General features: G+C 47.0%; 1 protein-coding gene across 1 annotated transcript; it reads left to right on the top strand.

The window, feature by feature from the left end:
• The first annotated feature begins 2912 nt into the window (after positions 1-2912).
• GUCA1B (guanylate cyclase activator 1B) lies at positions 2913-13472 on the top strand. The gene is made up of 4 exons (XM_004044014.5): positions 2913-3516; positions 9459-9608; positions 12371-12488; positions 13226-13472. Exons 1-4 carry the CDS (start codon positions 3310-3312, stop codon positions 13351-13353), a joined length of 603 nt encoding a protein of 200 aa, XP_004044062.1. The 5' UTR covers positions 2913-3309; the 3' UTR covers positions 13354-13472.
• Positions 13473-15649: the final 2177 nt, after the last annotated feature.

Here is a 15649-nt window from a genome sequence, read left to right as displayed (position 1 = left end):
TAGTCATCTCAGAGAGGGGGAGAGGGAATTCGGCAGGAAGAGTATGTAGTATGATTGGCTGGCATGATCTGAAGTGCGTACAGCCAGCATGATTTATGATGTCCTCCAATGATGTCCAGGCTCCCCACTGTAGGCAAAGTGTTACTGCATAGTTAGCGGACAGCCTTAACCAGGGCCAGGCCAAGTGAGGCGTTAGGAGGAGAGAGGGGCACAAAAGTCAAAATGGAGAGAATGCTGGGCCATGGAATGAAGATAAGGAGGAGAGTGAGGAGATGAGCAAGATGACAGATGTTAAAAACAGATCAGCAGGTTGGAAGTCGCAATGAGATTAGTGAATTATTGGAGTGAAGGTATTACAGTAACAGATGGAAGGGGTGGGGTGCTGATAACAGACGGCAGCGTTTGTTTCAGAGGTAGTAGAGATTGGTGACAGCAAGGCCTAGGGTGGTGATCCTCAAACTTCAGTACGCATTGGAAGCACCTGGAGGGCTTGTTAAAACACAGACTCCTGGCCCCAGCCCACAGTTCCTGATTCAGTAGGTCTGAGGTGGGGCCTGAGACATTGCATTTCTAGCAAGCTCCCAGATGCTGCACTTGTGGCTCAGGGACCACAAGTGAATGGAAGTTCTAGGTAAGGTGGAAGAAAAGCTCTTTGGAACTAAAGAGATCAAGGACCAGGCCAGGCCCGGTGGCTCACGTATGTGGGACCATGCCAGGTTGCCAGCAATTAGAGACTAAGAGGGCAGTGTGACCCCCACACATCTCACTGGGGCCGGGCGCAGTGGCTCATGCCTGTAATCCCAGCACTTTGGGAGGCCAAGGTGAGCAGATCATCTGAGGTCAGGAGTTAGAAACCAGCCTGGTCAACATGGTGAAACCCCATCTCTACTAAAAATAGAAAAATTGGCCGGGCATGGTGGCAGGCACCTGTAATTCCAGTTACTAGGGAGGCTGAGGCAGGAGAATTGCTTGAACCCGGGAGGCAGAGTTCACAGTGAGCCAAGATCGCACCACTGCATTCCAGCCTGGGTGAAAAGAGCAAAAACTCTGTTTCAAAAAAAAAAGAAAAAAGAAAGAGATCAAGTACCTTTGAGGCCAGTGTGTGGGATGGGCTGTTTATCCACTTGGAGGTCACAGTCACTGAAATGACTGACATGATGCTTTGAGACAAGCAGGGAAGTCACCAGTGAATGACGGCAATGAGGAGAAGTAAATAGTGGCAAGGAGTCAGATGTGGCTTCAAAGGGACTGGCCTTTTTTAGGGAGAAAAAAATAAAAGGCCATTTGGAGGCAAGAGTTAGAAGCGAGGAGGACACTAGCCCTGTTATCTAGACCTTGAGGTGTGTGTGTGGGGGAGAAAAACCCACCACCACTTGAAAGGATGACAGAAGAAATCACATTTCTCCTTCAGGAATAGCAAGAAAGTTAAAAGAGCTTTCAGAGCTCAGTGACATCTGGAGGCAGAGAACAGTGAGAGAGGAGGTCAGGCCTGGAGATGTGCAAAACAATTCAGGCTGAACACCCAGTGAGGGATGGGTAGGTTAAGGACAGATTCACTGGAACTGCTGCCTCTGAAGTCTTCTAGAAAAGTGAGTGTCACTGGGCATGGTGGCTCATGCCTATAATCCCAGCACTTTGGGAGACCAAGGCGGGTGGATCACTTGAGGTCAGGAGTTTGAAACCAGCCTGACCAACATGATGAAATCCCGTCTCTACTAAAAATACAAAAATTAGCTGGCTGCTGGGTGCATCAAACCAACATGGCACATGTATACCTATGTAACAAACCTGTATGTTGTGCACATGTACCCTAGAACTTAAAGTATAATAAAAAAAAAAAAAAAAAGAAAAGAAAAAAGAAGAAAAAATAGCTGGGTGTTGTGGTGTGCACCTGTAATCCCAGCTGCTCGGGAGGCTGAGGCATAAGAATCACTTGAACCCGGAGGCAGAAGTTGCAGTGAGCCGAGATCGCACCACTGCACTCCAGCCTGGGCGACAGAGCAAGACCCTGTCTCAAAAAATAGAAATTAAAAAAAAAAAGCAAAGAAAAAGAAAAATGTGTGTCTCAGGTCTTTTGATTTCTTGGAGGTGTCATTTTTATGTTACATTAAAATAAGCATGAATATGTAATTGTTCAAAAGCAAATTTTACATGACCTATAATGTAAAAGTAAGAGCCTTCAAAGATATTTTAGGCCATGCTCCCAGATCCTTCTCACATGTTAGTATTTTGGAGGAAATGTGAAAAAGGCACTACCCCTAGGTCTTGTGTGAAGGGTTGGAGGGAGGCATTTGTAGTTTAAATCAGAAAGTGAAAAGCTCCCAAGATCAAAGGTGTAATCTGGAAAGGAGCGTCAGGGACTGAGTTAGCCTGGGAAGAGAGTTGCTCACCTAGAGCCCTTCCCATCATAGATTCTGCCTCTTTTCACTAGACCGTCTGAGGAGTGAGTCCCAGATCACCAGCGGATTCTGTTTTATGGCCTAGGACTTGATCTCACTTCCTCTCTGGACTTGAGTCTCCTGTCTCCAAGATGGGCCTCCCTGGAGCAATGTGAGGCCCAGCTAAAGAGATAGGGAGTGAGTGAGATGGGAGGATCCCAGCCTGGCACCCCAACTCTTTCTTCACTCTGCGTCTCTCTGCTTACCTCTCAGTTTCTTCCCCTTCTACCTCTTCAGAGTCTACCAGGGCCAGCTTGGTTGCTTTGTTGACAAGGCTAAGGGAAGGAGTGAGGCTGGAGGAGTTTAGGCTGGAGGTCAGAACTTCCTGGGGAATCTCCTTTTTTTTTTTTTTTTTTTTTTTTGAGACAGAGTCTCACTCTGTCCTCCAGGCTGGAGTGCAGTGGTGTGATCGCAGCTCACAGCAACCTCTGCCTCCCAGGTTCAAGTGATTCTCCTGCCTCAGCCTCCTGAATAGCTGGGATTACAGGTGCCCACCACCATGCCCAGCTAATTTTTTGTATTTTTAGTAGAGACAGGATTTCACCATGTTGGCCAGGCTGGTCTCGAACTCCTGACCTTGTGATCCACTCACCTCGGCCTCCCAAAGTGCTGGGATTACAGGCATGAGCCACCGCACCCGGCCACCTGGGGAATCTTCTAATAGTCTTAGGGCAGCTTAGCTGGCCTGGACCCACCTCCCTTGCCACCTGCCCCCTGCACCGACCGATCATGTTCAGTCACCCAGGAGATGATGGAGAGGCTGATCAGCCCTCCTGGAAAGGGAGGAAGAGGGCCCTAGTTGGAGAGATCCATCAGCAGAAGCCAGGGAGGAGACACAGAGCCTTGCTCCCTGACGCTCCTTAGGGCTAGCATGGGGCAGGAGTTTAGCTGGGAGGAGGCGGAGGCAGCTGGCGAGATAGATGTGGCGGAGCTCCAGGAGTGGTACAAGAAGTTCGTGATGGAGTGCCCCAGCGGCACACTCTTTATGCATGAGTTTAAGCGCTTCTTCAAGGTCACAGACGATGAGGAGGCCTCCCAATATGTAGAGGGCATGTTCCGAGCCTTCGACAAGAATGGGGTAAGGCACCCTGAAGGGAAGGACCGGTGGCCAGTCCACCTGGCGCCTTCCTCCACGAGTGTCCTCAGGGAGAGCTCCCAGTTCCCCACTCCTCGGCTCTTTCTCTGCTCTTCTTTCCACTCCATCTCTCTTTACCTTTTCTGTCTCACTCACCAAACCCTTCTGTCTCTTCTCTTCCTTTTGTCCCTTTCCATCTTCTCTGTCTCTCCTTCTCTCCCTCCATCTCTTAGCTGTCGGCTGATGCTCCCTGTGTCCTCTTCTTGAGAGCTGAAGGGCGACTGGCAGACAGTCCAGGTCCTCTCTTTGTGTATTTTTGACCAAGACTCTGCAGCCCAATGACCGGGTTTTCGCATCTGCCAGAGCCCCTGTCACTCTAAACACTAGGAGCAAAAGAGATGCTCCAAATGAGACAAGGTATCTTAGCATGGGCTATGAGCTCCCTCTTGTTGGGGTTCTTCTGAGACTGGTCAGATCCTCCCTGTCAAGAATGCTGGAGGAGGCTCCTGCATGTATTGGGAGACTGGGCGAATGACTGCAAAAGCCCCTTTCAGCTCTTCAAGTCCTGGAAGGTTTCATTAAATCATTCAGACTAGAGTTTCTCTAAGCCCACAATGTCACTAGCAGCTAAGAAGATAACACATCTTGTAAATGCACCAGGGGATTGAATTTTAAATTTCAATTCAGTTAAAAACCCCTTGATTATTTAAGGTTATCCAGTTCAGTGCCCTGGCAATCCTGCAAACTACTGGATTTGCCTCAAATACCAATTTAATCTGAAGAAAGCGTCAGTTCTCCATTCCTCAGTGCATGGAGAACTTAGCTTTCTAAGCCGAATCACTGGGAATGCCACTTCAGGTCTCATCCTGTCGCTGGTACCAGTCAGTGCACATCCCCACAGTGCCTGTCCCGGGACAGGAGGGTGAGGTCAGCATCTTCAATTCAACAGAACCTTCTTAGAGATGAACCCCATCGACCACCCCACAGGGCACAGAGCCAGTTTCGGACTTCTCAGCGCTCCGCCTCTCTTAGGTCTCCTCTGAGTCAGCAGCAACCCTGGGTGGGAGAGGCAGACTTTTGTTACTCCAAATTAAATGATGAGAAAGCTGGGCAAAAGGGAATGAATCGATTTGCCCAAGGTCTTAAGTGCTCCTGCCTAGAAGGCAGGTTGTTTAAAGAGAGAAGATGACTTTTTAAAATAATTGATTTTTTTTAAATGTCGTAAGAAAAGTAAACAAATATATCAGGTCATAAATAATAAGACTCATTTAAGTCCATCAATCTTCCCCAGATTCATCTAAAAATCAATATGATCATGATTCAAGATCCAAAAGGGCTGATTAAGCCCCTAGGCATATAGTTGTACTCCTTATACCTCATCTCTTCTTATAAATCAGCATATGATGTTCATCAATGTTTTTTCCTTTTTGAATAACTTTTTAATTTTGCTATGATTCTAAATTTACAGAAGAGTTATAAGAATGATACAAGTAACTCCCATATGCAATTTATCCAAATTTCCCGTTATTCACATTTTATATCATTTACTTTATCATTCTGCCTCTCTCTGTATACATACATATATGTAATGTATCCTATAAGTATATATACATATACATGATACATAATTTACACATATACTTTTTTTTAAGAGAAATCTATAGATATCATGCCCGTTTATCCCTAAGTATTTCAGTGTGTATTTTCTTTTTTGTTTTTGAGACAGAGTCTCACTCTGTCACCCAATGGCATGATTTCAGCTCTTTGCAGCCTCTGATTTCCCAGGCTCAAGGGATCCTCCCCCCTCAACCTCTCAAGTAGCTGGGATTACAGGTGTGCACCACCATGCCTGCTAATTTTTGTATTATTTATTTATTTATGTTGGTAGAGACGGGGTCTCGCCATGTTGCCCAGGCTGGAGTGCAGTGGCACAATCTCAGCTCACTGCAATCTCCACCTCCTGAGTTCAAGCAATTCTCATGACTCATCCTCTTGAGTAGCTAGGATTACAGGTGCGCACTCCCATGCCTGGCTAATTTTTGTATTTTTAGTAGAAACGGGGTTTCACCATGTTGACCAGACTGGTGTCAAACTCCTGACCTGAAGTGATTCGCCCACCTCGGCCTCCCAGAGTGCTGGAATTACAGGCATGAGCCACTGCACCCGGCCAGCTTTCTTTCTTTTTTCCTTTTTCTTTTCTTTTCTTTTCTCTTTTTTTTTTTTTTTTTTTGAGTTGGAGTCTCGCTCTGTCGCCCTGGCTGTAGTGCAGTGGTGTGATCTCGGCTCACTGCAACCTCCACCTCCCAGGTTCAAGCGATTCTCCTGCCTCAGCCTCCCCAGTAGCTGGGACTACAGGCGAGCACCACCATGCCCAGCTAATTTTTGTATTTTTAGTAGAGATGGGGTTTCACCATGTTGGCCATGATTGTCTCCATCTCTTGACTTCATGATCCACCCACCTCGGTCTCCCAAAGTGTTGGGATTACAGGCATGAGCCACCATGCCTGGCCTTCCTTTTTCTTTTTTTTTTTCTTTTTTTTTTTTTGTATGATCATACATTGCATTTACTTGTTGTATCACCTTAGTCTTCTTTAACCTGGAATCTTTAATCTCAGCTTTTCTTTTTTATTTGACTGTGACATTTTTGAAGACTGCAGCTGAATTATGTTGTAGGACAGCCCACAACTGGCATTTGTCTAAATTGGTAGAATTGCCACTGATGTGATGTTGTGTCCTCGGTTCATCATACCATCGGGTACAAGACGTCAGTTTGTCCCATGACTGGCGTAGTTAACTTTGATCACTTGGTTAAGGTGGTATCTGCCATGTTTCAACATTGTAAAGTTACTATTTTTTTCTTTGTAATTAATAAGCAACATGTAAGGATATATCTTGAGACTAAGTAAATATCCTATTGTTCAGTCAAATTTTCTACTGGCTTTGGCATCTGTTGATAATTTTCTAACCCCATCACCCCTTCTCTATTTATTAGTTGGCATTCCACTATAAGGAAGAGCCTCCCTAGAAAGTGTTTTTCAGTTCCTCTCTCAGGGACTGAGCCTTCTTTCCCACTTAGTCTTTGTCTCCAAACCTACACCTGACTCCATTCCCCCTTATATCAAGGAGTGTCACTTCGGAACAATCGGTCTGAGATTTCTAAAGCAAATCAAATCAAAAGTGTTTATAGATCTGGTTCACACGTGAAAATGTGAGGTGATGGAAACCGGTTTGGTGGGGACAAAAAGGTAGGAACACCTCGTCTCTGCCACTCTCCCTTGCAACTCTGGTGGTTGCCCTATGACCGCCTGGAATGGAAGAAAGGGGAGGGTGAAGATCAAATGTCATTTAGGATTCTTATATAACATGCATTGAAGTCAGGGCTGGTGCACAAATATGGCCAATTCAAGGAGAAACAGGGCAGATAATCCCACAGAGCCGGTGACACGCCCATCCTATTCCTGAGTAGACAGAGCCATTTCCATCACTCTCAGGCCTCTGTTGGTAATTGGAGCTGACAAGGTCCCATGCATAGCAGATGAGATTAGTCCCAGCTGGACGTTTCCCAGAAATGGTCCTGGGGTTTCCAGTAACCTCTCAGATGAGATCACTTGTCTAGAGATCACTCTGGAATATGTCTCATATAAGGCAAGGAGTCATGGAAACTGAATCATGTTAAAAGAGGATGTTGTAGGAATAGAAGCTTCTGGACAAAGAATGAGGAAGACTCTGGAGATCTAGAGAGTGGGGATTTGTGAGTGGTTTCAGGTTTTGTTTTTGTTTTTCTTCTCTTGGCACCCCCAAGCACTAGGCTTATTTGCTGGACAGAAATAGATCTTAAGTGGAGACTGCAAGTTCTTCCGACGTGATGCACTGGAGGAGATGCATGCCTGGAAAAGCTCTGCCACTTGCTGGCTGGGTGGCCTGGGAACCTCTGGGTCTCAGGCTCCTCATCCATAAAATGGGGATAATAACTCATTCTCATTAAATAAGAAACACAAGATTGATTTGTGGTAAGCTTAATAAGTAACAACTACTTGAGAAAATAGCCTTTTAAAGAACTGACAACCATTGCTAAGTGTCTACCCTAAAAAAAGAAATACCAGAGATGTAAGAAAAGGTATACGTGCAAAAAAAAAAGTTCATTGTTTAGTGGAAAATATTAGAAATATATTCAACAAAGGGAATGTTCAGTACCCCCTCCCCACCAAAAAAAAAAATGGAAGTTGACATTTTAAATAATTTTAAAGACATGAGAAAATGTTACATGAAAATGAAGGAAACAAAATTATAAATATAATCTGACCTCAATTAGGTAAGTATATGATGGGGCGTACGGAGACCATATAGTTATAGGAATTATATAAAAGATATGAATAGAACACTTCAGGTACTAAGGTAAGCTCGTTTTGTTTTCTTCTTAGTTTTTCCTTAGGCTTCTTGCTGTTTCCCTCATTTTCTGCCATTTTCTCTTGTTGCTCAAACCTTGTTCACCCAGGCACCCCTTGATCTGGGGCTGGGGCTCCTGAGTGGCCTGACCCAGTGGGACAGAAGTGCTCTGGGCCATCAGTGTCATTTCTGATAACAAAGTCATGTGAATGACAGGCACTCCTGGGGGATCTGATGGCTCAGATTTTTGATTTGGAGAATGGAGTTCCCAACCTTGGAATAAGTGAGCACCTGTAAGTGAGACACTAGCACAGCTAACCCACTGCAGCCACCAACAGCAGCGGCAGCAGCAGCCTGTCACCCCAAACACATCTGGAGAAGAAAGCAGGAATATATCCTCTTTCTTATTTACTGTTTTAGAAATCATTATTGCTGCCGCATTTCTGTTACAAGAAGGTTCTGTTGCTTCCTGGTGAGAGTCACCTTAGAAGTAGACTGTGCCTCTCCCCCTTCCTCTGCCCAATTAGCACCTGAGCTCTGCGCTCCCCCACCCTTCCTGGATGGGCTGGAGGCACAGGCCTGTTGTTCGGTGTAATGTCCACTGGGACCTAGAAGTGGGTAGGGCTGGAGCCACTGCCTGTCCGCCTCTCTCTGACTTGGGGTGAATGAGAATGCAGAGGAAAATTTCAACATGGGCTCTGCTTTCTAACTCCTTCAAAGCTGTCTTAGTCCCAAATTCAGATCAAGTCCATCATTGACTCATTGATTCATGAATATCTATTGGCTTACAACTCTGGCCATAAGTGGCACTGTGCTAGGCATGGAGGAGAAACCCAAGCAATGTCAACCCCTCTCTTTTCCCCAGGAGCATACAACATGGCTAGAGAACAAGACAAATCTAGGAAACAGTTAAGTGACAATGCCAGAAAAAGTCCCAAGCTGTGTAGAATAGACAGTAGATGCTGTGGATGTTAGAATGAGGAGGGAGAGAGAACTATGGCTGAAGAGGTCAGAGAATAAAGGCTTCCTGGAGGAGGGGACCCTTGAGCTCAGCCTTGAAGGATGGGTAGGCTTGGGTGATCACAGAAAATGAGAAGAGAATGTTCTCTAGGCTGGGTGTGGTGGCTCATGCCTGTAATCCAAACACTTTGGGAGGCCAAGAAGGGAGGATCACTTGAGCCCAAGAATTTGAGACCAGCCTGGGTAACTTAGTGAGACCCTGTTTCTAAAAATAAATAGACAGATGATAGATAGATAGATAGATAGATAGATAGATAGATAGATAGATAGAGAGATAGATAGATGATATAGATAGAGAGATAGATAGATGATATAGATAGACAGATGATAGACAGATAGATAGATAGATAGATAGATAGATAGATAGATAGATAGATAGATAGAATGTTCTCTACCCCAAGGGTGGAGAAAGACTTGAGCAAAGACACAGAGGCCACATGGATTAAAAGGAGGAGGAGAAGCCCTGTGTTTGCAGGGATGAATGGCCTATGCTCTGGGGAGGTGGGCTGTGCCCTCAGCAGCATCCACATCTAATGCAGGACAACACCATCGACTTCCTGGAGTACGTGGCAGCTCTGAATCTCGTGCTGAGGGGCACCCTGGAGCACAAGCTGAAGTGGACATTCAAGATCTATGATAAGGATGGCAATGGCTGCATCGACCGCCTGGAGCTACTCAACATTGTGGAGGTTAGTGTCTCTGCCCATGGGCCAGCAGCCTGGGCACTAGAGCACTGCTGGAGCTCTGAGGGTTGGCCACAAGTGGCCAGCGGGGACTGAAGAAGAGGCCTTGAAATCATTCTGAGTGTGTTTCCTGTGTTCTCATTCTGAGTGTGTAATTTCTAGTGGAATTAAGCTAGAAATCAATCAAAAAAAGATTATTAGAAAATCCCCATCTGTTTGGAAATTAGGCAGTAGACTTCCACATACTCTGTGGATCACACACACACACACACACACACACACACACGACAAGTATCTTAAATTGGAAAATAATGCAAGCATGACATACTACAACTTGTGGAATGCAGCTAAAGCTGAACCTGCAGAAAAATTTATAGATTTAAAATATACATATTAGAAAATAAGACTTAAAATGCATATATTTTGGAAACAGAGGCTGGGTGCAGTGGCTCATTCCTGTAATCCCAGCACTTTGGGAGGCTGAGGTGGGAGGATTGCTTGAGCCCAGGTGTTCAAGAACAACCTGGAAAACAAAGCGAGACCCCATCTCTACAAAAAAATTAAAAATTAGCCAGGCTTGGAGGTACATGCCTGTAGTCCTAGCTACTTGGGAGACTGAGGTGGGAGGATTGCTTGAGCCAGGAGTTGGAGGCTGCAGTAAGCTATGATCATGCCACTGCGTTCCAGCTGGGGCAACAAAGTAAGACCCTGTCTCAAAAAAAAAAAAAAGAAAAGAAAAGAAAATATATCTTAGGAAATATTTAGAAATTGCATACTATATTAGAAAATAAGACTTTATATATTAGAAAATCAATGATCTAAGAAACCATCTCAGGAAATTAGAAAAAAGGAAGAGTAAATTAAGGCCAGGCACAGGGACTGACACATGTAACCCCAGCACTTTGGGAGGCTGAGGTGAGTGGATCACTTGAGCCCAGGAGTTCAAGACCAGCCTGGGCAACATAGTAAGACCCCATCTCTACAAAAAATACAAAAAAATTAGCTGGGCGTGGTGGTACGCACTTGTGGTCCCAGCTACTCCAAAGGCTGAGGTGGGAGGATTGCCTGAGCCTGGAAGGTCGAGGCTGCGATGAGCTGTGATTGTGCCACTGCACTCCAGCCTGAGCAACAGAGTGAAACCTTGTCTAAAAAAAAAAAAAAAAAGGTAAAATAAACCCTTGGCCGGGCACGGTGGCCCACGCCTGTAATCCCAGCACTTTGGGAGGCCGAGGCAGGAAGATCACGAGGTCAGGAGATCAAGACCGTTCTGGCTAATACAGTGAAACCCTGTCTCTACTAAAAATACAAAAAATTAGCCGGGTGTGGTGGCAGGCACCTATAGTCCCAGCTACTCGGAAGGCTGAGGCAGGAGAATTGCTTGAACCCGGGAGGCGGAGCTTGCAGTGAGCCGAGATTGCACCACTGCACTCCAGCCTGGCGACAGAGCAAGACTCTGTCTCAAAAAAATAAAATAAAATAAATCGAAAGATAGTAGAAGAAAGAAAATAAACAGCAGAAATCAATAAAATAGAAAACACAAATGCATGAGAAAAAGTCAAGAAGATCAGAAGTTATTTCTTTTAAAAGACTAACAATCATTCTCTATTAGCAAGAATGATTAAGGAAGAAAAGAAGTGCCTAGTACATCCCAGACTCTGGCGTGTTCCCTGGGTTAGCCAGACCCGCGCTATGAGGCAGGCATCGTTAGCCCTATTTCACAGAGCAAGAAGCTGCTTCATAGAGATTCTGTAATCGGCCCAAATTAGTCTGCCTAGGAAGTGCTGGGGCTGGATTTAACCCCTCAGTCTCCCAGGACACGTCGATGAGGCCTATTTTATGCTGGGCACTGGGCTGAGCAGTGAGGCCATAGAGGTGCATAAGACACAGCTTCTGTCCTCAGGGAGCTAAGGAGAACCATCATATGTGTCCATCTCTTCCTCATTTACATGGTGCTTTCTTTCTCTCTTTTTTATTCTGAGACAGAGTCTCGCTTTGTTGCCCAGGCTGGAATTCAGTGGCGCAATCTCGGCTCACTGCGACCTCTACCTCCCAGGTTCAAGCCATTCTCCTGCCTCAGCCTCCTGAGTAGCTGGGATTACAGGCGCCCACCACCTTGCCCAGCTAATTTTTGTATTTTTAGTAGAGACAGGATTTCATCATGTTGGCCAGGCTGGTCTTGAACTCCTGACCTCAAATGATCCACCCGCCTCGGCCTCCCAAAGTGCTGGGGTTACAGGCATGAGCCACAGCGCCCAGACTACATGGTGCTTTCACAAACATAGTCTCACTGGGAGAGGAAACAGGGCAAAGGAGAAACCTGGGTTTTTCCCTCCAGTCCATGAGGAGGGAACATGTGTATCCCCATCATTCTGTTTTACACATATACAGGCACACATATATAGATACACTTTTTCTTCTCTGTATCTCTATTTCTTCCTGTGTAGAATGCGATTTAGACTGTCATGGTGACTTAAACCTCCCTCATTAGAGGTTTTGGATTTGGGCTTTGCAGCTCACAGTGGAAATGCAAATGGTGTTGGGGTCAGGTCGGGTGTGAGGCTGGGAACTCAGCTGGAATTAGGCCAGTGGGATTCGGAGAGCACCGCCTTAGGACAGGTCAGTTTTGATCTGGATCCAGATTATGTGATCCTAAGACGCACAGCCTAGGAAGCCAGCACTGGGGAAGTGGTGCTGAGGGATGTGGGTCACTGGCGTGAAGGTGGAGCTTTCAGGGTCTCCCGTCAATGCAGCTGAGTTTTCTTTGGCAGGGAATTTACCAGCTGAAGAAAGCCTGCCGGCGAGAGCTACAAACTGAGCAAGGCCAGCTGCTCACACCCGAGGAGGTCGTGGACAGGATCTTCCTCCTGGTGGATGAGAATGGAGATGGTAAGAGGGGCAGAGATGGGGGGAGTGCTGTCCAGTCTGCATCATCGCCACTTTCTGGCCGCACGTCCTTGGGCAAGGCCCTCCACCTTCCAACCCTGGGGTCCTCATCTGTGAGAAGGCTGTGGAGAAGATGGCATGAACTAACAAAGGGACTCATGAGCACGTGTTTGTAGGAGTGACTAAAAGTCCTACAGGAGTTGCTGATGGAGGCCAGGCACGCAGAATAGAAAGAATAGGGACTTTGGAGTCAGGCAGGGAGTGATATATTGAGCTTCTCGTCCTAGTCTCAATTTCCTCATCTGGAAAATGGGGATAATAATAGTGGTTGAGAGGAATGAATAGGATAATGTGTTTAAGAGCAGGCATAGGGTAGACCTCCATTCAGGCTGCTTGGGCTCTCCTCCCTGTAGCCCAATGCCCAGCCTCAGGGCTGTGTGGGGAGAGAGCTGGCTTGGAATACACACTTGAGCCCTCCAGATCTCTCAGCTCCGCCCAGCATTTCCGTGGTACCATGCGCAAAAGTAAAACTTCAATTCATCAGCAAAGAAAGCCCCTTAAAGGTAGCAGGAGACTCCTGGAGATTCAGACACCTGACAAGCCGCAAGCTTGGGGTCTGAGACTGCAGGATAGTTGGCATAAGACGTGTAGGCGCATCCTGGGAGCGAGGTCTCTCCTCCTGCCCCCAGACCCAGGTCTCCCCTTCTTCTGCACGACCACCTCTCCTCCCCCTTGCTCAGGCCAGCTGTCTCTGAACGAGTTTGTTGAAGGTGCCCGTCGGGACAAGTGGGTGATGAAGATGCTGCAGATGGACATGAATCCCAGCAGCTGGCTCGCTCAGCAGAGACGGAAAAGTGCCATGTTCTGAGGAGTCTGGGGCCCCTCCACGACTCCAGGCTCACCCAGGTTTCCAGGGTAGTAGAAGGGTCCCTGGCTCAGCCTGCTCGTGCCCACTCTTCCCCTGGTGTTGACTTCCTGGCACCTCCTGTGCAGGGCTGAGTGGGGATGGGGAAGGGCTGCTGGGTTTGAAGTGGCCAACAGGGCATAGTCCATTTTGGAGGAGTCCCTGGGATGGTGAAGGGAATTCGGTTACTTTTCCTGTTCAGCCGCTCCTGGGAGGACTGTACCTTGGCTGGGTGGTTGTGGGGCTCCCACAGTTTCTAGGTGTTCTCAGTTGGAAGCAAGAGCCAACTGAGGGGTGAGGGTCCCACAGACCAAATCAGAAATGAGAACACAAAGACTGGTAGGAGGCAGGGGTGGGAGGGTGTTGAGACTGAAGAAAAGGCAGGAGTTGCCAGGCGCGGTGGCTCACGCCTGTAATCCCAGCACTTTGGGAGGCCGAGGCGGGCAGATCACGAGGTCAGGAGATCGAGACCATCCTGGCTAACACGGGGTGAAACCCCGTCTCTACTAAAAATACAAAAAATTAGCCAGGTGAGGTGGCGGGCGCCTGTAGTCCCAGCTACTCGGGAGGCTGAGGCAAGAGAATGGCGTGAACCCCAGGGGGCCGAGCCTGCAGTGAGCCGAGATTGCCCCACTGCACTCCAGCCTGGGCGACAGCGAGACTCCGTCTCAAAAAAAAAAAAAAAAAAAAAGAAAGAAAGAAAAGAAAAGGCAGGAGTTTTGGGGAGCAGGGGGCAGCAATAATTCTATAACTTCCGGGATGCTGAGGGGCGTTCATGGGGAGGACCCTGGCCTCCTCCTCCCCAAGGCATCCTCACCAGTGGTGTCAACAGGAAAAATGGCAGCAAATACGCTGCAGGCTATGGTCTTTCTGCCTTTGAAAGGGTCAGCTGTACTTAAAGGGGCTGTTTCAGCTCTGCCTGGGTGCTGCTCTGGGACCCCCTGCTGCCAACCCACCACTCTCCCAACAATCCTCTCTTTCCATCCACATCCCCCAGTATGGACCTTCTACAACTCCCAGCCATAAGCTGAATGTTTCTCTTTAAAGGATGGAGAAAACTTCTGTCTCTGGCAAGAATTGGGGGACTGTTGACTGGGGTTGTGGGCTGGGCTTGGCTTCTAGCTGCTGTGTGACCCAAGACAGCCACTTCTCCTCCCTAACCTTGGTTATGTCTCGGCAGCACAGTGAGCAGGTCGGACTAGGCGAACAGTTTTGGATTATTGTGTTTTTAGATGTGGAATTATTTTTTGTTATATAAACTCTTATGTGTAACCCCAATATAGAAACTAGATTAAAAGGGAGTCTCTCTGGTTGAAAGGGGAGCTGAGTACCCTCTGGAACTAGAGGCACCTCTGAAAACAGCAAACTGAAAACCAGTGCCCTGGGTCACTGTTACTCCTATAAGACAGTTTAAAGTGAGACCTGGAAAAACATTTGCTTTACCTTGAATAGATAGGTCTTTATGTTGGTGTATAAGAAATAAAACTAACCTATTAAACCTGAGACTTTACAGGTGTGTTATTTCATATGATATTCATATAAAATTTCCTTTAGACATCAATTTTAGGTAAAAAATAATTGATTAGAAAAATATTGGCCAGGCGCAGCAGCTCACACCTGCAATCCCAGGACTTTGGGAGGCCGAGGCGGGTGGATCACCTGAGGTCAGGAGTTCAAGACCAGCCTGACCAACATGGTGAAACCCCGTCTCTACTAAAAATACAAAAAAAAAAAAAAAAATTAGCTGGGTGCGGTGGCAGGCGCCTGTAATCCCAGCTCCTCGGGAGGCAGAGGCAGGAAAATCACTTGAACCTGGGAGCTGGAGGTTGCAGTGAGCCAAAATCGCGCCATTGCACTCCAACCTGGGTAACAAGTATGAAATTCCGTCAAAAAAGAGAAAGAAGGAGAGAAAGAGAAGAAAGAAAGAGAGAGAGAGAGAGAGGAAGGAAGCCAGGAGGCCAGGTGCGGTGGCTCACGCCTATAATCCCAGCACTTTGGGAGGACAAGGCAGGCGGATCACCTGAGGTCGGGAGTTTGAGACCAGCCTGACCAACTTGGTGAAATCCCGTCTCTACTAAGCTACAAAATGAGCCAGGTGTGGTGGCATGCGCCTATAATCCCAGCTACTCGGGAGGCTGAGGCAGGAGAATCGCTTGAACCCAGGAGGCGGAGGTGGCAGTGAGCCAAGATCATGCCATTGCACTCCAGCTTGGGCAACAAGAGTGAAACTCCATCTCCAAAAAAAAAAAAACTATATATA

The sequence above is a fragment of the Gorilla gorilla genome, chromosome 5 (assembly GCF_029281585.2).
Source record: "Gorilla gorilla gorilla isolate KB3781 chromosome 5, NHGRI_mGorGor1-v2.1_pri, whole genome shotgun sequence".
NCBI classification, from domain to species: Eukaryota; Metazoa; Chordata; class Mammalia; order Primates; family Hominidae; genus Gorilla; species Gorilla gorilla.
This window is presented reverse-complemented; position numbering and strand designations above follow the sequence as displayed.

Excerpts from the sequence above, each read along its gene's own strand:
- GUCA1B (XM_004044014.5), top strand. The coding sequence starts at position 3,310 with ATGGGGCAGGAGTTTAGCTGGGAGGAGGCGGAGGCAGCTGGCGAGATA. Across the intron at positions 9,609-12,370 it reads AGCTACTCAACATTGTGGAG|GGAATTTACCAGCTGAAGAA; the intron begins GTTAGTGTCTCT and ends TTTCTTTGGCAG. Across the intron at positions 12,489-13,225 it reads GGTGGATGAGAATGGAGATG|GCCAGCTGTCTCTGAACGAG; the intron begins GTAAGAGGGGCA and ends CCCCTTGCTCAG.